At 41.0% G+C, this 21,470-nt stretch overlaps 1 protein-coding gene across 2 annotated transcripts in view; it reads right to left on the bottom strand.

Annotated features, from left to right (window-relative positions):
• acot7 (acyl-CoA thioesterase 7) overlaps positions 1 to 21,470 on the bottom strand; it is a 67,022-nt gene that overhangs the window by 40,936 nt on the left and 4,616 nt on the right. Inside the window, exons 1-3 of one of the 2 annotated variants that reach the window (XM_054780084.1) lie at positions 20,975 to 21,147; positions 16,524 to 16,641; positions 13,676 to 13,832 (exon numbers count right to left, since the gene is read on the bottom strand). In XM_054780084.1, coding sequence (XP_054636059.1) covers positions 13,676 to 13,832; positions 16,524 to 16,641; positions 20,975 to 21,066 — 367 coding nt within the window. In that variant the 5' untranslated portion in view covers positions 21,067 to 21,147. Of the gene's footprint in view, positions 1 to 13,675; positions 13,833 to 16,523; positions 16,642 to 20,974; positions 21,148 to 21,470 lie in introns of those variants that run through there. The other variant, XM_054780093.1, reaches the window with a different exon arrangement.

Raw genomic sequence — 21,470 nt, 5'->3', positions numbered from 1 at the left:
GCAGTTATGCGTAGGTGACTGTGTGTGTGTGGGTGGGGGGACAATTAAGTGTGCTGATGTTGTATGGCGTAAAACAGTAGCCTGTTTTGTTTTTGCAATAAAACTCATTAACTCATTCAATACCAAAAATGTTGTAATACATTTTTATGAACCCCAATGCCCGATCCCAACAACGTATTTATCCATCTCCATGTTTATATAGCCATAGAACACAGATCACACAACCATCTCAGCCATATTGTACCCTGCAAAAACTGAAATCTGAGCCAGATTAAATACTTGAGATCAATATCCAAGATATTTTTCTTCTTAGACCAATTTGACAAATTGTACGTATTTTAAATGTTTTGGCCAGTCACCTATTCTTGTTCTGTTGGCATATTATTATTTTTAATACATCTAGTACATATTATCAGATAAGCAACATAGGTCTAACATATTAAGAAAAATATGTGTTAGTGTTAATATATAGTTAGTAAAAAAAAAAGGAAGTATTTTCTACCTTCAATTTGAAATACCAGTAAATGATGTGACCTTGGACCAAAGCTATATTTATGTTGGAACTCAAACTACTTTTGGATGGACAGATCCCACTTGCTCACACTAATTCACATTCCTGCACAATTTCATATGAACATTTTTGAGGCAGACTGTTGGTTGAAGCGTTCAGCTGCTCTGCTTCTCAGTACCAAGTCAAGAAGCAGAAGATCAGAAAACAAACCATGTAGAAATCACTTCTCACAGCAATCAGGCCGGGAGGTTGTCATGGTGATATCTGTTCTACAGTACTCTGCCAACACTTTGTCACTTAATTCGCTAACTGAGAGAACTGGAGGCTATTTTGAGGCATTCAGGCACACGCTCATGGCTGCACTATTAATGATTCCTTGTTTTGATGGAACACATTTAAATTCCTGTGAAATAATATTACCTTATTATGAACCATAAATTTACTTAGAGATGCATAATCTCAACATATTACAAAAATGGAGTGGGTAGCACATGCTTAAAGCAGATCTCTCTTAGGGAGTAGCATTTGCATTTTACACCCGAGTTAAAACCGCACTGACAGCTTGGCAGCGTTGCCATGCCAACCATGTTTTCCTCCTGCTTTCATTGGCTCCTGTATAGTCTGTAACCAGGAAGTTTCCCACAGGAGAAAGAGAGAGGCATATTTACATATCCTTGACTCTACCAACTAAGACTTTGGGACTCCAGTCTACAGTCATGGACAAATTAATAGACCACCCTTGTTTCTTCAGTTTATTGATCCATTGTAATGCCTGGTACAACTAAAGGTACATTTGTTTGGACAAATATAAAGATGATAACAAATATAGCTCATAAGAATTTAATTTAAGAGCTGATGTCTCACAACTTCCATGATTTTCTTGATAATAACCAAAACCACTTAAGCTACAGCTATAGCATTGTACTGCCAAAAATGTAACTCTCATGAACTATTTTTGTTGTCATTGCTCTAATGTTGGTCTAATCATTTTTTCTATGACTGTATTATTAGACACTACTGGATCTGTTCAGTGAAGTGTGTTTGGGATGGAGAGAGTAACTACTGGAAGGAACCATTCCCAGTTGGATAGATGACCTTTTTGTCAGAATCCAATCGAGGAGTGTATTTCAAATCCCTCTAGAACAGATGAAGACAATGTCAATGTTTTGACCATGTTGTCCTTTCAAATACAGCTTTGAATGTCCACTAAAACCACACAAGGGTCCTAATTAAGACTGATATAAGGCTTCATGTGAACTTCTTTCTCACCACACTCATCCAACCATGGAACTTGATTTGTGCACTGGATCATTCATAGTCACGTTGCACCATAAAGGGCAGAGAGTTGGACGCATACAATTATCTGAAATGTCTGGTCAGATCAACAATTAAAGATCCCCTATTATGCAAATTGAGCTCGTTTATGAGCACCAAAGAGGACCTCACTTGTTTGCTCCACTTTTGAGAGCAGAGGTGCTCAAACACTCACTTTTGAGGTTCTGGGTTTTCATATCGTCCATCCCATCAATTTTCTATGTAGCTTATCCTCGCTAGCGTTGCATGGGTATGCTCGAGCCTATCCCAGCTGACTTTGGGCAAGAGGCGGGGTACACCCTGGACTGGTCGCCAGCCAATCGCAGGGCACATATAGGCAAACAACCATTCACACTCACATTCATTGATTGTGTGGCCAGCATGCTAACCACCAGGCCACCGTATGGCCCGGTTTTCATGACGTCATGCACAAAAAACCTCCTTCCTCATGGACATGATATCGCCTCTGACCTCGCCTCTAGGAAAATCAGTACGCCCCGTGTATACACCCACCACTTTACAGAGGACAGCTTTAAAAAAAAAAAAAAAAAAAAAAAAAAAAAGCAAAGCAAAAGCAGGCTTTGCTACTCACCTTAAAATAAATACTGGGCCAGCCACATACTCGCTAGTAACTATCCGTTATAGACACGCTAGGTTAAGTAGGTTAAGTTAGTTAAACTTACAGTGGTTTTAACATTATTCAGAGCCCTGCAGACATGAAAGTGTTTCGAACGGAGTGGGGAAGAAGGACAAAGAAGCCAAAAAGTTACCACTTCCACACTGAATGAGAGGAGAACCTTTTTTTTTTCCGATATCAGCCATGGCATGTCCGTCTCAGCCATGGCATGTTGGCTTGACTCTGTTGGCTGAGTAGCCAGTTTCCATGCACTGTGAAAGGTAATGTAATGTAGCCTCATGTCTCATAACATTACTGCTGCCTTGCAACCACTATGCTACATATAACTTGTCTTTCCATATTTTTTGACTAATAATAGGCCGTAGTCAACCACAAAACAGCGATCATTTATTAAATAATAATTTTTGAGAAAACGTGATATAGTGAGGAATATTCAAACTGTATATGTATTTGTATATGTATTTTCTGTATGACTACAATTGTTTTAAAAAAATCTTTAAGTAAAATTCGCTGAATTTGCACATTTCCTGATTAAATACAGGGCAGAAACCTAAGATGAGGTTGCCGTGACTGTCTTAGCTTAGTGCGCAAGCCCTACCTACTGTCTGAGTGCACTCAGTGAGTACGCTGACTTGGATCATGGCGCCTGCCATTTTCTGTTTGTCAGCATGTCGCCAATAATATAATGTTGCAGAAACATTATTATACACCATGACTTTCTACAGCCTGTGTAACTTTGCTAATTTAAGTGTGACTTTATTGTTCTTGCTAATCGGACAATAAAATACAGAGAAATACGGGAAGAGCCTGCAGTATTTGCTTTATCCTGAAGGGGTGTTGGTGTGCGTGAGCTGGAAGGTGCTTGTCACTGCTGTCCTTCCATCGGCAAGAAAAGCCAATGGGTTTTTTGACAGCAGCAGCAGCAGCTGGAGAGCAGCAAGTCAAATGCTAAATATTTTTATGCACTGCTGAATGCATGACTGAATTTGACTGCCAAGATGGACGATTATATACCCAAGCTCACCAGAAAATTATCAGACATTTACAGCCAGTATCAGAGCTTTTCCTAGAGAAACGTAGGCTTCATATATAGATAAACGATAAGCACACAAATTTTTTTCACGTAATTAAAAAAAATAAATGGGACAAAGATGTATTTGAAAACAATTTGATTTTTGACCTGTATTAATATTAACACAAAAAAGAGTCAGTGCCTCACCAGCCATGTACCTCACTGCATGTCACTGCATGACAGCCTGTTAAAAATGTGAGTGGAATGTTAGCACTGTAGCTCTCATAGCTATGCTAGTTATGCTAACTTTTGTTATCTCCCGTCCCACTCCGTAATGTTACACTGTTGTACTGTATGTGATACATGGCATCTATTTCTGTACATTGGACAAGGACGGAGGTACCTTGTGTATGTAAAAAGTTTATCTCAATACTTTGTCCTTGCAGTGATGTGAGTTTGGCATTAAATAGGAAAAGAGGGTTTATTTGTCTCTATAAAGAATAGTTACTTGACTCTACAGTTGTGGCAGTTTGACAATAATGAACACCATGAATGGAAAATTGCACTTTCGCTCCAGCAGCAAGGACAAATGGCACTTGACAGTCTCAGCCCCATTTCAAATAATAAAGCCTTGCATGAGCAAAACTGTTCAACAAATGGAGTGCAGCAGTCAGTGAATAGCTATGAAACCTGGATGGAAAGGGCAGAATAGTCCAGAGCAGGCAATCCAATCAGCATTACTCAAAAAGAAATACTTTAAACTAAGTAGTATAAAGCATTCAAATGTAAATAGCAAGAGGAGACAAGCTCAGGCTCTATGTTTCCTGCAAGACAAAACAATATAAATTTTAACCTGCCAAATAACAAATTCCCGGAGCAAATCCAATAACTCTGAGGTAAATATAGCATATTTAATTAAAACACTAAGAAGTGAATAATTTGCCCTAACATTAGCGGTGCATTAGGAATAAAGTGCACACGACCAAGGCCAAACAATAACGCTATATAGCATCCCCACAGCTAGAAATTCTCCAGTCAACTTGGTGTGTTGTTAATAAAAGCTAAAAACAATACAAAAGTGACTGGTTGCAGCTGCTAATGTTCCATTCATGTCCTATTGGTGAAATTGTGTTTGACGATTGACAAACATCTTCCATCCTTATTGTGCTTTCACACCTAAACAGTTTTGTCGGTCATTGGTTAAAGTTGTTGCACCCAATTTACATTTAAAACAAATTATTTGTTTTTTTTCATACAATGATCATTTGGGGGTCCTGTGCAAAATTACAGTATGTGGGGCCCCGAGAAAGGGGTGTATTTAGTGATTAAGGGGCCCAAGGCAAACCTAGTCATTGTGGCCCTCCATGTATATATAATAATGTTTATCATCTTCTACCAGGCGTGAATGTGAGAAAATTCTCCTATTTCCTGAACTAGATCATGTCCTTAAAATCCTCCTGGGGGATTATTATTACCTAACAAGTGAATCATCTCAACGCTTTTACTGTAATTGATAAGAACATTAAGAAACATTTAATATAGTTTACCACTTTAATACTCACATCTTTGTGATGAAAAGCGTTCCTCTCAGCTTCATCTCGAAAACTATTGCATTCTTCGTAGCTGACACTTGCTGTCGTCATGTGCCTATGTTTGTGGTGACTGGGAAAAAGGTTGGCACCTGTGGCGATTTTGATAAATCTCTTTTCCTCTTGCCTTCTCTTCTCTACTACACTCATTTTCCTCCAAACCGCGCCAACGAATTTGTGTCGCTGCCGTCTTCCTGAAGCAACCTGCACATGCGCAGTAACATGGAAGATTCCATTGTATGAGGAGGGAGGGGGGAACGGTTGAAACCATCATGATAGATTATGCATTTTGATGTAGTTTACAGTTATTACAGTTAACAGTAATATCTATACTTTAAAATAGGAATGCGACAGTCAGGGTTTTATGCTGCTGATTCCGATACCGATCATCCAGGACTGAAATCGACTGATATTGATACTGATCACATGAATTAATTATACATTTTTAAATTTATTTATGATGAGTGCTATTGGCCAGGGGTGCCGTATAAAGCGGAAAAGTCTGGACAATTCCAAGGTCCCTTGACTGCCAGGGGGCCCAAAAAATAGGTGCTTATGTATGTATGTATGTATGTAAAGTACTTTATTAATCCCACAGCAGGGAAATTCACCTGTTACAGCAGCAAGCAAGATACGCACGTAAAGAATACATAGTGACACATGGTGTGTGCAGGTGTTATAGAGCCTGACAGAGGTCGGTATGAAGGACCTGCGGAACCTCTCCTTCTTACACCGTGGGTGTAACAGTCTGCTGCTGAAGGAGCTGCTAAGGGAACCCACAGTGTCATGTAGCAGGTGAGAGGTGTTGTCCATGATGGATGTCAGCTTAGCCAACATCCTTCTCTCCCCCACTTCCTCTACGGAGTCCAGAGGACCGTCCAGGACTAATAAAATTTGTAATTATTTAATTTGGGGGGGAGGGGCATGTGATTTTTTTAATGGGACCCTGAATTCCTGGCTGCACCCCTGCTACTGCCTATATGATATGAAAAAAGGAACCATAAAATCACCTGAATTTAGGCAAAAACACATTTTGCTTACTTTTTGAAGACAACTCATGAAACTTCCTGAGGATGAGACGCCTTCTTCAAAGAGACTTTGGCGAACCCGGCGTCTTCCTGAGAAAGGCTGGTCATCTCGTCCAATTAATTCAATTATTTTTCAGGGAATTATCTTAGCCATCTGACTGTCACACACATACGGGTGAGTGTTAGCCACATGGCCGCATTAGCTGCCGTTTGACTGAAGATCACACCGTGAGCCTCCAAACTCACCATACTCTGTTAAGTGTTGTTCTTCAAATGGCGTATTAAATGTTTTCTATCCCTCGTTTTCGTGACATGTGTTAGCAATTAGGTTCCACACGGCAGACATGATTGCTTTTGTTTTGTAGGACAGTGAGAGGACGACGCTGCCCAAGTTAGGGCAAAACACTACACTGCACAACAGGGTCGCTGCGTTCTGCAATAGTGCTAGCCACTGGTGAACGGCTTTTGTGATCGGCGTTCAAAGGCATTTATCGGCATATGCGATTGCCTGTGTTTGCCTAATGGTACGTCCGCCCCTGGCCTCTAGGCTTCATCCCATGCAAAAGGGCATTAAACCAGCCCTGGTCATGTAAGATTTAAGGCAATTAGTGGATTAATGAGGCTGATTTGACCATTGTAATAGTTGCCTACATGCAGATATGTCACCCCCAGTGCAGTTTATGCATCATCCAAATCTCATGAATCAAAATTAAAGACATTCGTCAGTACTTCATACAGTTGCCCCTCCCTGTCTCTCCAAAATCAATCCTTCCATCAACTTCATGCAGTTTATCACTTGACTTATTGCTGGCAACGCCGTCAGCACCTCTCTTCTCCCCTTTGTCTATTACCTAAGTGCTTCCAAGCCTTCAGAGCACATAAAAACCTGTTTTATTTTCTCCTTCCTGCAGAGCAACATGTTTCAGGCTGAGAGACATGTCGCAGTGAAGTTTGGTGCTAGTGTTTGATCCCCATCATCAAGAACACTGATTTTTTTTTTACCATTGCACTGAGCCAAAGCTAAATTACTTTTACCTCAGGTACATTAGATGATTTGATGACAGAAACATTCAGACAATGAATACCACATTTAAGGTGATCTTGTTTCAACAAGTTACATCGCATGAGTGACATGCATGATTAAACTACATTGCATCTAACAATGGAAATGTACAGTTGAATGACCCAGCATCACGGCGCTTAACTGTCATGCTTATTTTAAGCTTCACCCATAATGCATTGCTCTCAGCTGTGTCTATGCATGCGTATGTGTGCCTGTGTGTGTGTGCGTGTGTGTGTGCACGAGTGGTTGTTGAGAAGGGTACAATTTATGGGTGCTTTGTTTATGCAAATGTGTGAATGAGTGTGCATGGAATGTAAGTGTTATTTAGTTTTGTGTGTGTGTTGTCATGTGTAATGTCTGATGAATATACAGTAGTGTGAATGCATGTGTGTAACTCTGAATGTTTGTACAGGTATTTTTTGTATAAGTAGTATTACTCTGTACTGTATACATTTACTGTACATATGAAAAAGCTGTGTGTGTGTGTGTGTGTGTGTGTGCGAGACTGCACATCTGTGTATAGTTTGTGCGCATGTGCATTGTGCACAGTGGGGACAATCATCACGGCTTGTGCCCACAGTCGGCAGGCTCCCCCTGGGGGGCCGTGACTGAGGCCTGCCTGATGAGATGCTGCCTGACTGACTGTGGAACCTGGATGCCTGCCTCCTACCACTAAAACACACAACATTAATACATGCACCCTAAAGAGCCTACACTACAGTAGTACTGTATGTATGCATATATACTTTACTAAGAAGCATATACATTCACATTGAAACTGACACTGAAAATCTACATATTTAATACAAATATTCTTTGTTAAAGGCATAATGCAGTATAAGTCAGCAACGTGAAAAGACTTCTAGACTTCTTCTTGAAAGAGGGCAAGTGTGTGTGTTCATGGTGTGTGGGTGCAAGAAAGCGTAGGTCTATGCACAGCGTGTCAGGACGCACATATCAGTCTCTGTATGCACGTAGGTCATCCCTACAACAAACATGTGTGTGTGTGTGTGTGTGTGCATGTGTGCGGGTGCATGCGTGTGTGTGCGTGTGTATGTGTGTGAGACATGTTCAGGTACACCCACTTGGCGTCCGTGTATGACTAGACCACAGTGTGTGGGGCCTGATGCTAAGCCAACATGACAGAAGCAAATAATGTCTGCTCCCGTTATCTTCTCTTCCCCTCGGCCCCGCAGGAACCTTTTAAAGGGCCAAACACTGATACAAGCACACATGCACAGACGTGCACATATGTATGCGAAACATTTATACAAAACATATATACTGTATGCACACGGCGCCAGGATATACTGTACTGTGTACATTATGCACACAAAAAGAGTAAATCTGACCCTATATTTTTAGATTTTTTTGAGTTATGCACAAGATACACTGGCACCATTGAGTTACACAGTCCCAAATTCTGTGAAAGAAGTGAACATAGCTATTCACTAGTTTTGCCTATAACACTAAGGCTACCTGAATGTAAGAATAAAAATATTTAAGAAGAGCAACAACCTTATTTCCTTTGTTTTTGGGGTCAAATGTAGCATTCAACACTGCTAGGAAGTTGGAAATAAATGACTTGACCGCAAAGCATGACAATGAAATGTGTCACATCTTGGCAAGGTCGTGACCCCAGAGTGCAGGTGCGTAGTGCAGGTAAGAGGTCTTTAACTCATTCAATACCAAATACATATTCATACATTTTTATAAACCCGAATGCCCAATCCCAAAGACGTATTTATACATCTTTTACATTTTTTTGAGCAAGAGGCAAAAAGAGGCATACTAATAGATGTCACCGTTAAAGGGATAGTTCAGATTTTTTGACATGAAGTTGTATGACATCCCCATCAGCAATGTAGTCCATTAACAGCAACTTAACCCCCACTTGTTCTCCTTAGCCTTGTTCTCGTCAGATTTCTGTGATGAAGAACGTAGTTCCGCTTATAGTTGCTGGAGACAATTCAATAAAGAGTTTGGCTTCTCAAAACAAAAGCTTAATACATCACAAAAATGCCTTCTCAAAAAAATCTGACCTCACAAAGCTTGACTTTACACACTGCTCAAAAAAATTAAAGGAACACTTCGAAAACACATCAGATTGAGGGAAAAATGATCTTGAATATCTTTCCTGATAATAAGTGGGTGATGTATTAGTAACAAAATGATGCCACATAATTTGATAGAAATGAAAATGATCACCCTATAGAGGGGGGAAATCAAAGACACCCCAAAAATGAAAGTGAAAAAATGATGCAGCACACTGGTCCATTTAGCTAAAATGTCATTGTAGCAACTCAAAATGATTCTCAGTAGTTTGTGTGGCCCCCACGTGCTTGTACGCATGCCTGACAACGTCGGGGCATGCTCCTAATGAGACTACGGATGGTGTCTGGGGGGGATCTCCTCCCAGTTCTGGACCAGGGCATCACTGCGGTACCTGGACGCATGGAGGAGATTCCAGGAGACAGGTAGTTACTCCAGGAGAGCTGGACAGGGCTGTAGAAGGTCCTTCAACCCTCAGCAGGATTGATATCGGCTCCTTTGTGCAAGGAGGAACAGGATGAGCACTGCCAGAGCCCTACAAAATGACCTCCAGCAGGCCACTGGTGTGAATGTTTCTGACCAAACAATCAGAAACAGGCTCCATGAGGGTGGCCTGAGGGCCCGACGTCCTGTAGTGGGCCCTGTGCTCACTGCCCAGCACCGTAGAGCTCAATTGGCATTTGCCATAGACCATCAGAATTGGCAACTACACCACTGGTGCCTTGTGCTCCTCACTGATGAGAGCAAGTTCAACCTGAGCACATGCGACAGACGTGAAAGGGTCTGGAGATGCCGTAGTGAACGTTATGCTGGTGGGTCAGTGATGGTCTGGGGAGGCATATCCCTGGAAGGACGCACAGACCTCTACAGGTTAGATAATGGCACCCTGACTGCTATTAGGTATCGGGATGAAATCCTTGGACCCATTGTCAGAACCTACGCTGGTCCAGTGGGACCTGGGTTCCTCCTGGTCCACGACAATGTCCGACCTCATGTGGCTAGTGTATGCAGGTAGTTCCTAGAGGATGAAGAAATTGATACCATTGACTGGCCCCCACAATCACCTGACCTAAACCCAATAGAACACCTCTAGGACATTATGTTTAGGTCCATCCGGCACCGCCAGGTTGCTCCTCAGACTGTCCAGGAGTTCATGGATGCCCTGGTCCAGATTTGGGAGGAGATCCCCCAGGACACCATCCGTAGTCTCATTAGGAGCATGCCCCGACATTGTCAGGCATGCGTACAAGCACGTGGGGGCCACACAAACTACTGAGAATCATTTTGAGTTGCTACAATGACATTTTAGCTAAATGGACCAGTCTGCTGCATCATTTTTTCACTTTCATTTTTGGGGTGTCTTTGATTTCCACCCTCTACAGGGTGATCATTTTCATTTCTATCAAATTATGTGGCATCATTTTGTTACTAATACATCACCCACTTATTATCAGGAAAGATATTCAAGATCATTTTTCCCCCAGTTTAGATCTGATGTGTTTTCGAAGTGTTCCTTTAATTTTTTTGAGTAATATATTTGTCTCCCGCCGCATTATTGCACACTGTCGCCCATGCATTCTTGTGTATGTGATGAAGAAGCTCACATCTACTTCAGATCCATCTTGTTTATGTATGTGTTCCACAGCGAAAGAAGATGCGAGTGTCTTCGTCACATACACATGAATGCATAGGCGACAGTGCGCAGGAATACGGCGAGGGACAAATATAACGCAGAGCATTTTGTGAGGTTTGATTTTATTGTGAAGGCATTTTTGAATGCATATTGTTTTCAGAAGCCAAACTCTTTACTTAATTGTCCCCAGCAACTAAGCGGAACTATGTTCTTCATCACAGCAATCTGACCAGAACTGGACTTAGGAGACCAAGTGGGGGTTAAGTTGCTGTTAATGGACTACACTGCTGATGGGGAACAGTCCGGGCTGTACCCTGCCTCCTGCCCAAAGTCATCTGGGCTAAGTTCCAGCATACTTCACGACCTTCATGACGATTAAGCGAAAATGAATGAATGAAATTTCTGGAGACATGTCCTGTGGTCTGATGAAACTTAAGTGGAACTGTTTGACGACAATGACTATTGTTACATTTGAAAGAAAAAGGAGGATGTTTGTAAACCTGAGAACACCATCTCGACTTTTAAGTATGATGGTGGCGGCATCATGCTGTGGGGCTGTTTTGCTGCAGGAGGAACTGGTGAACTTGATAAGGAAGGAAGAACATTATGTAAAAATACTGAAGCAACATTTCAAGCCATCAGCCAGGAAGTTGAAACTTGGAGGCAAATAGGCCTTCCAAATGAACAATGACCCAAAGAATACAAACAAAATGCTGTATTTACAAAGTGGCTTAACATCAACAAAGTGAATGTTTTGGAGTGGCCAGCACAAAGCCTGATCTCATAGCCATAGACAATTTGTGGGCAGATTTGAAAACTGACTCAGCTAGACCATTTCCGTCAGGAGGAATGGTCCAGAATTCCAGCAAACAATTGTGAGAAGCTTGTAGAAGGATACCCAAAACGCTTGACCCAAGTCATACAGTCTAAAGGCAATGCTACCATATGCTAAGGAAATGCATGTAAACTTTTTTGACTCCAAAGAAAGTAATTTTAAAAAACTCTCTAAAATATTCTTTCTCTTGTAATTGCAGTATTATGCAAATATAATTTTGGTAATCCCAACTGACCTAAAACAGGAAAGGTTCAGTCTGATTTCACTTCAGATAGAGAGACAAAAATGTTTGTGTCTTTTTACATTCTGTATGTAAAGTTCTGGTCAGCAATGAAACTTACTTACATAGGAAAGGCTCCAGCTGCTCAGTACAACCAAACATGAATTACTGTACATACACAAATTAGATAATATCAATAAACTTTGATCAATTCTGGCAGTATTTATAAAATGCCACTAGAGGACAGTATCACTCTTCACCTTACTGTTCACTCACCGTTATGTGTCTGTCAGGTGTCTTCAAAGAGTGACAGCTTTTAACTTATTTTAGTTTTATTGTACAATACAATAATTCATATTGGGTACATGGAGATACATGGAGGTAGACTGGCCGATGAGTCTTATCGATGTTATTGTAAGTTGTGAATGCACGCTGCTCCCCATTTGTTATCTCATATCTCCACTGCACCTCAGTCAACTTGCTTCCAACCCAGCAACCAACCAACCAACCAGTACAAGCCTGTTGCTAGGGCAACAGCTGTCTAGGGGATACTTTTTTTGTTTCTCACCCCACCTTCATCCTTCTCTCCATCCTTTCCCCACCCTCAGTCGTTCTTCTTCCATTCATGGTCGTGCTCCTCATACACACACACGCACACACACACGCACTCATCATGTACTACTTGGTCCGTGTGTCTGTCTACTCATTCATTGTCTGTGTTTCTTTCACTGGACTCTTTACTCATCTTGGATCAATAAAAGTGAGACAGACAGGCTCCTACAGCACCTTCTATTCTGCTAATTAGAATCAAATATACAGGGTACTGTTAAATTAGACTCAATGCTGAAAACAATCGCACACAACATACACTGAAACTGTAACAGTAGTAGGGCTTATTGTTGTGTGTGTGTGTGTGTGTGTGTGTGTGTGTGTGTGTCCGTATAGTAGACCATGTACTAAGAAGACTGTGTCATAATGATATACAGTAAATTATGCCAGTGACGGTATGGTCTCACAAATGTACAGAGGTTATGTTACTGTGTGTGTGCTGCCCCCTACCAGTAGAGCTGTTACACTACACTTGGATTTTCTAGTCATGCCATGACTGGAATAGAGCTCTTTACACAACCGTCCGGGTCACTAAAACATACTAAAAAATGTGACGACCTGATGGTGTTGTTTGTCATTCTATGTAATACTTATTTCATATTACAGAGCATAAGACAGAGCAGTGATTCTGTTGAAAAAAATAACATGTAAATAAACTTGTCTCATAATCCTTACTGTGTCTGTCTGATATTATTAGTTGTTCAAACAGCCAAATGGTGTGAACGCTTGTGCTGAATAAATTCTACTGAGCAACAAGTGACATCAGAAAAAAATATCTTGACTGGATTTCCTTGTCTTCCAGATAAAGTTAATACAATTAAAAACAATCACACAAACAACTGAATTACAACATTGCTGAAGATAAATTGCAACAGTCCATATTGTATTTGGAATACTGCATGCCCACGCAACAGTAGCCAATGTCATCAATGTGTGTACGTGGGTGTGTTTGCTATCAGTGCATGCCTGCACACATGAATGTTTATCATTCTCTGTATTCTTTCTGCAAGACGTAGGCAAAAAGAGAATGAGGTAAAAGGTGAACATTGTTGAGTGGCAGCAGGTCAACAAATACCAATAATACCTGCAATACTATCTATAATACCTACAGTATAATCCATATAAAACGAATACACCGTCTTCCAATGAAATTTTAATGTCCAGACAAATACCTGTGAGGATGTTCTCAGCCATGACTTTGACCTGCACTTCCAGCGAGTGCTGCGAGGTGAATGTGATCTCAGCCGTGGCGTGGGCGACCTCCCCGATGAACAAGGGGTACAAGAACTCCGTCTTTTCCACCCGTACCAGAGCTGCCATACAGCGGTCCTGAAGGACAAATACACAGTATAGAGTACATCGATATCATAAACAAGGCATCACTATTAACACTAAAGGGGAAGCGTGACTAGTTAACATCTGATGATGACATCTCGTACCATGATGTCTGGAAGAGATGGGTGTGGTGTGCAACTTTGACAAATAATGTAACAAGAGCCTTTAATTATGAATGAAAATAACAAGATGATTTTATTTTATTTTATTTCATTTGATTCATATATGGAACACACTCCTGGACTACATTGAAAGTGAAATATAGACTTCTAACTGTTCTATTTAGTCATATCTTTCCACATATTTAATAAATGTGTTGTCTAAACTGTATGATGGTATTTGAGTTTTTCTAAGGATATTAATTATCTACATATGACTTATCTACAGTAAATATGTCAAAGGAAGAAACAAAAAGGTATCATCAGAATGTTGTTGAAGGCGAGACAAGGATCAAATGATGCAAGTCAAACTAGAGTTAGCTCACTGGGTGAAAGGTAAAACAAACAAAATATTTTTGAGACAAGATGTACATGTGTTAGAACATTTACATGTAAATTTCTTTAGTGCAAAATATGGAGCAAAAGGAAAATATTAACATGCAAAATGGGCTACTGCAGAAATGAAACTTGGATATACTTTAGAGTACAGCCTGTATAGCAGTATAAATTTACTAACCACTGAAAATGAGTCAAGAGACAGCCATTATTGTCTAAATAGCTGGCAACACAAGATAATTGTGTCTTGCCTACAGTCAAGCATGGTGGTGATAGCATCATGCTCTTAGGCTGCATGAGTGCAGCCGGTACGAAAGAGCTGCGGTTCATTGGGAGAAGCATGGATTCCAACATGAATTTCTGTTGCGATGTCACTTCCGGTGAGGAAGGACTGAAAAGAGCTCTGCACCGATTTCAAGGGGTTTTTTTTACAATTTGGCACTTTTCTCGACCACAGATCTCCACCTCAATTACAGATCTGTTTGTTGACACTGTATCTCTTTGATACAATTGATAATCATGAGCAAGACACCACACTTTGAAGGTGTTGACTACCACTGTTCGTAATGGCCAGAAAAAAGGCTTCTGTCGCCTCAAATGCAGAGGAGGAGGATGGCCTGAGGACAGCCAGGATCCAGGTAGAAGTAAAGGTGATGTTGAATTACATGAGCAAGGAAAACTACAAAACTGTCAACTGCACAGGCTGTAGAAAGTCATGGTATTTAATAAATGTTTCTGACCTATTCTTTAAGCATCTGGCGTATGGTTTTACAGACAATGTAGTGGCAGCTAAGCATAATATACGTAGTGAACTTGTAGTTGCTCAATTAAGTGCTTAAACCCAACTTCACTCCACCAACAGGGCTGGTCATCTTTTCTGCTATAGCTAATGACTTATCCCGTGGAAGTTTGTCATGTAATGCTGCTTCAAATGCATGATGAGTTTGGTCATATTAAACTTCCCCGTGCATGACAAGAGTTGCACTCAGATGCAGCGTCTTTTGCGAACTTTAACCAAAAATACACACAGCCAACATCACTCCTGCCGCATGCTTAACACATTAGCACTAGATGTGCTGGGGCAGAGTCTGGAATCGACTGCTTGTAGCGCAGTGCCAATATCAAAGATTTTAGATGCAGGCCAATATACAGTCGTCCCTCATTTATCGTGGTTGTTTGGTTCCAGACCCGACCGCGATAAGTGAATTTCCGCAAAGTAGGATTCAATATAATGGAATACTATCAAAGTTAGAGCATAGAAAACCTGTTTGACTTTCTAAATACGTCTTTTACCATTATTAGATCCCTGTAGACATGAAATAACACCCCTATAGTCACCTTTACACTCCTATTATTCTTTGTTTATGTTTACACCACATTGCTAATGCACAGGCTAAAGGATCACTGCAGGGACACAAGAGACGGCTATGGCTTTAAGCATAGCATGCTCGCGAGCTAAGTAGTTAGCCTCAAATGTATTTATTCTAAACTTAAGAAAGGTTTTCAAATGGAGTTGGGAAGAAGGACAAAGGAAGAAGCCAAAAACTTTACCACTTTTTCACTCTACCGTGTCGGACATGCCGTGTCTCATCAATGTAATATTACTGACGACTAGTGACCAGAATACTACATAAGACTTGTCTTTCAATATTTTTTGATAACTAATAGACCATAGTCAACCACAAAACAGCAATCATTTATTAATTAACGTTTGCAAAACTGCGATAGAGTGAGGGAGCGATGTTTAAACTGCGATGTAGCGAGGGACGACTGTAATCAAATACTCATTTTTTTGCTAATATCAGCCTGATATGAGATATCAATATCGGATCAGGACAACCCTACTGGCATTATCCAACTCAGTGCACTCAATGAGTGCACTCAGATGGTAGACTTACGCACTAAGCTGAGAAGAGACGCTCATGGCAGCCTCTTCTTAGGTTTCTGCCCCATATCTGATCGGGAAATGCGCAAATTCAGCTATTTTTAGTTAAGAAAATGTTTAAAATGATTGGAATTATACAGAAAATAAATTCAGAACACACTTCAATTGACAAATATTAATATTTATTTTATGCTGTTAATTTATTTGTTTATTTTTCATCATGACAGGTAACGCTTTGCCTCACCTGCCTCCACTAATTGACTGCACGTCACTGATAATGAAACAGATGTGGTTGTATCCTCTCACCTCATTCTGTGTATTGCAGTGTCGCGTGCTGACAATGCATCCAGCTTCTTCTATCATCTTCAGGATGTTGCCCCCGTGCACGTTGCCCACAATGTTTGCATCATCGGGCCGCATGATCCTGCAATAAAACATAGACCGAGTTAACTTGGAGGCCATGAGGTTTTTCAGTGCATCACATAAACATGAATAATGTCTTTTATGGGGTGGGAGCAGCCCAGAGAGAAAGAAAATTTAAAATGTGTACATGACAAATTAAAGATAAGAATGTGGCAAAAGGCTACATTCTGCATATGTAACGTACATATGTATAAAGTAAGGAATTGATTGGGACGTACTGTATTACATGTAATGATGATGTAATGAAAATATTCCAAACCAAAATGCAATCTGCTGGGTCCTAGGTTCCCAAAGCGGGGTACACGTCCCCCCAGGAGTACACCAATTCTCATAGGGGCTACGTTAATGAAAATGAAAAACAATTAGAGCCTAACCCTCACAATTACAAGTGCAAGGCGCAAGGAGAACAGAGCAGAAAGCAGACATATATGTGCAACACATTTGTGCACTACAAGTGAGGATTTTTTGCCTTGGAAACTGAAAAAGGACTTCATGAACCCCTCCCAGTGGAATACAGTGATAAGTAATGTCCACATTTACCTCCAGAGGAAAGGGTGATACTGTTATATACTGTACAACCTAAACAATACTGTGTCTTTTCCAACTCCGTAAAGACACTTATAATAGACTTGGTGCTAAGCCCAAGCCAAGTTGCTACAGAGATTTAACATCCATCCATCTTCTATACCGCTTCTCCTCTTTAGGCTCGCAGGAGCATGCTGGAGCGTATCCCAGCTGACTTCGGGCGACAGGCGGGGTACACCCTGGACTGGTCGCCAGACAATCGCAGGGCACATATAGACAAACAACCATTCACAGTCACATTCATACCTATGGACAATTTAGAGTCTCCAATTAACCTAACATGCATGTTTTTGGATATGGGAGGAAACCGGAGTACCCGGAGAAAACCCACGCACGCACGGGGAGAACATGCAAACTCCACACAGAAATGACCAAGGGAGAATCGAACCCAGGTCTTCCCGATCTCCTGACTGTTACTGTGTTGGCCAACATGCTAACCACTAAACCACTGTGCGATTTAACATCACCCAAAATAAAACTAACAAACAGACTTTTACCACTGTCAGAGCAAAATGTGACTATTTACAGTATAACAAACAGAGGGAACACTATCACCATAAAGTCAGCACAAAGTGTCAAGGTCAAAGATACTATACATACTATGTGAGAGTCTTGATAAAGTGGCAATACCATTTTTCATCAGTGGACCGCTCCCAAACATCAAAACATCCCAAACAAATTCAGCCGGCTGCTTCAGCTGAACACATGGCTGTCCAAAGTCTGTGAGTGCAGAGGACTGCACTTCATTGAGATCTTCAATCTGTGAGTGCAGAGGACTGCACTTCATTGAGAATTTCTATCTCTTCTGGCAAAGAGAGGATCTGTTTAAAGGAAAAGGCCCACACCTGAACAGAGGTGGAGTGAGACGACTGATGGATAACATCCTCCACGCTTTGAGTCATTACAATGGGCCTGGGCCATATCCTGTGCTGCCACCAAGAGATGAGAAGAAAAGCGAGAAAAGAACTCCTGCCTGACCACCCAACCACCCAGCAAAGGATTCAGCCACAGCAACCACAGGCCGCTCGCCCAGAATCCAGAACTCCGGTTTCAGATGCAGCAGCTCCTCCCTCACCTTCACCACAGGCATGGGACCCACCTGCTGCATCTACCTGTACATCCTCCGGAAATGCTTCATTACTGTTCCTGTCTCCACCATTACCCGTGAGATTTCCTGACCGTCTAGAAAGCTTGGAAAATCAGGGATTAAAATGGTTCCCTTCACTCCTGACATGGCAAGATCAAGGATTCTATCCTCAAAAAAGAAACGGGCCCCCCTCCCTCCTCAGGCCATTCCAACAACTGAAGCTCCCCCAGCTCGGCCTCCACCACACCCGTAGCTGTTGGGAATAATCCCAACAGCGTCAATGCTGTTGTCTAGGACACTAAGGGCCTCTGCGTTGCTAAACCTCATATTAACCAGAGGCCCAGGGAGGGAGTTTTCTCGCCTAAAACAATAACTGCTGTCAAATCACATAGATTAGTTAAGAGACGGACAGACAGTCTGATCAAAGCAATCTAATCCACATCCTTTGCAGGAACACAGCGCCCAGTTCAACTCTAGCTAATATTAAACATGCTGTATTTAATGTCAGATCTTTAAGTAATAGATCAATTTTAATTAATCATTTTATTTCCTTTTGCAATCTTGATTTTATGTTTTTAACTGAGACATGGATGGACAAAAACACATGCTGTCCTGCTTGAGTCTAGTCCTCCTCATTTCAACTTTATACTTACCTGAAACACAACAAAACCAGAGGGGTGAGTGTGTTTGTGCCTTATTTAGGGACAATATACTGTACTCACCCAAAAATTGTCATTTGGGCTTTTTTCTTCTTTTGAGGATGTCTCAAATTACAATGGTGTTAAAACAGGGGACATTACAGGGGACTTGAATGTGCATGTGGATGTAGCAAATGACAGGCATGCTAAAGAACTCACTGCTGCCCATGTTTGGTCTAACTTATCTTATCTGATCACTTGTGTTTTCTTTGACCTGTCTGTTACACCCAAACCAATAGTTGGGTCTGCAGTTGTTCAGGGAATACTCATTAATGACAGCACAGACACAGTTTATGGCAAAGATAGGTTTGAAAACACTCTGTGTTCTAACGTTGATCTGTTGAGCTCTTATACATCAAGTGTTGTAAATGTTTTGGATACCATTGCTCCTGTCAAGGTTAGAATGGTTAAAAGTAGGTAAAAGTTGCCTTGGAGAAAAGAAGAGTGTGTCAGGGCACAGAAAAGGGAGTGCCGGAGAGCCGAACAGAAGTGGCGCAAGTCAAAGCTCCAGGTTCAATGTGAGGTTTACAAAGAAAAGCTATGTGTTTTCAAACAAACCTTGCTTAGAACATGGGAGAGTTATTTTTCTGAAATCATTACCAAATGTAGTGACAACTCTCATGTACTGTTTGCTACAGTTAACAGATTAACAAACCCTCCAGTTTCACGGCCCTTACAACTCATTTCTACATCTAAGTGCAATGAGTTTGGAACGTTCTTTCATGACAAAGTTCAAGGTGTAAAAACTGCAATCATTTCTACAACACAAATAATTATTCTGCAGCCATCTAGACACCTCAAGCTGACACATTTCAGTGACAAAACAGTTGAAGAGATCATCTGCAGTCTGAGTCCATCAATGTGCTGCCTTGATGAGTTACCCACTACATTTCTAACATCTGTACTTAGCAGCTTGCTACCGCAAATCACTCTAGTGAACATCTCACTTCAGACTGGAACATTTCAAAAGGCCCTAAAAACTGCTGTCATTAAGCCTCTTCTGAAGAAGAGCAGTCTTGATGCCACATTACTGAACATCTATCAGCCCATAGCAAACCTGCCATTCTTGGGAAAAGTCTTAGAAAAGGTTGTATACTAACAGCTTACTGACTTTCTCAGCTCATGTGAAACTTTATCAAAATGTGACCATGCAAAATACACATTTTTGACCCAGAATTACTATCAAATTAATTAACCAATTAATTATGTTCAATATTTCAAGTTAATTAAGATAAAGGGTTTATGTTTTTAAGTGTGTAGGAGAAGGGGGTACATTGCTTCAGGTCTAATGCCTGAAGAGGTACATCACTGTAAAAAGTTTGGGAACCACTGTGCTGGGTTGAATATGTAGGTAAATGTAATATTCTGCTATATTCACTATCTTAGATTTCACAAAAAGCTTCTAAAATATACTTTTTCACACACACACAATTTCGTTAGTTTGGTGAGTTTGTTTTCACCAAATCAAACCTGATAAGTGTGAACGCACCCTAAATATGTGACCTTTTCCATTTCTATCTCTTCTGCCACTGCAACTATTTCAGTTCCTGTATGTCTTGTGGTACCTACCTCAAAATGAATGTTTGTTTACATTTTAAGCTCACATTCTTAGTCAAATAATACATGCTATCCTTCTAACTAACAATAAGTCACAAAGTCATGCACAATAGAACACTTTAAAAAACAAGTACATTCACATGTTGACACCATTAGCACATTGTTATTCTTTCCAGGAAGGTGACTCATGACTATAAACTATGTTTACTGTCTGACTAACTATGCCTTCTTTTTATGAATGACTAGAGACAAAAAGTTTAAAGACACGCTGAGTCACAGGTGTAGCTGGCAAAACAATGTCCATTCATTAATTCATCCATTCATTTCCTACCCAGTTCAGAATGTTTATGCAGTACCATAATGACGTATTTAAAAGAGTTCCACATGTGACACAGATGATGCACTACCTGCAGAGCTCATATCTGAAGCCCTCTCTGCCTGGTGACGGCTTGTCCTCTTCATAGCGTGGAAGTTTTCTTGGAGGCATGAAGCAACGCATCGTCCCAGCCTGATCGTCTCTCTCTGTCTTTGTCTAATCAAGCCTTCTGTCTTCTACATCCACGTCTGAGATGTGAGGCCCTGTGCTGTAGCCATGGCAACTTTTAACGATTCCCCCCCCCATCACAACTGGTCAGACTGGATCAGAACACTCCCACTGTTGTGCTGATAAGACACCAGCTGATCAACACTAGGTACAATCAGTATGACTAATCAAGATGAGAGGCATGTGCCATAGCTGACAAGCAGACAAGAGAATCCCAGACATCTCAGTTACCGTTGCCAGGGAGCTGTTGTGTACAGCAGATTCTTATTGGTTTGTCTGTGGCATTGCTTTTTTTGTTACAATTGCCAGTACAGTGAAACCTCAGTTTTTGCACACCCCGGTTTTCGTAGGATTTGGTT

Source organism: Dunckerocampus dactyliophorus, chromosome 1 (genome assembly GCF_027744805.1).
Source record: "Dunckerocampus dactyliophorus isolate RoL2022-P2 chromosome 1, RoL_Ddac_1.1, whole genome shotgun sequence".
In the NCBI taxonomy this organism is placed as follows: Eukaryota; Metazoa; Chordata; class Actinopteri; order Syngnathiformes; family Syngnathidae; genus Dunckerocampus; species Dunckerocampus dactyliophorus.
This window is presented reverse-complemented; position numbering and strand designations above follow the sequence as displayed.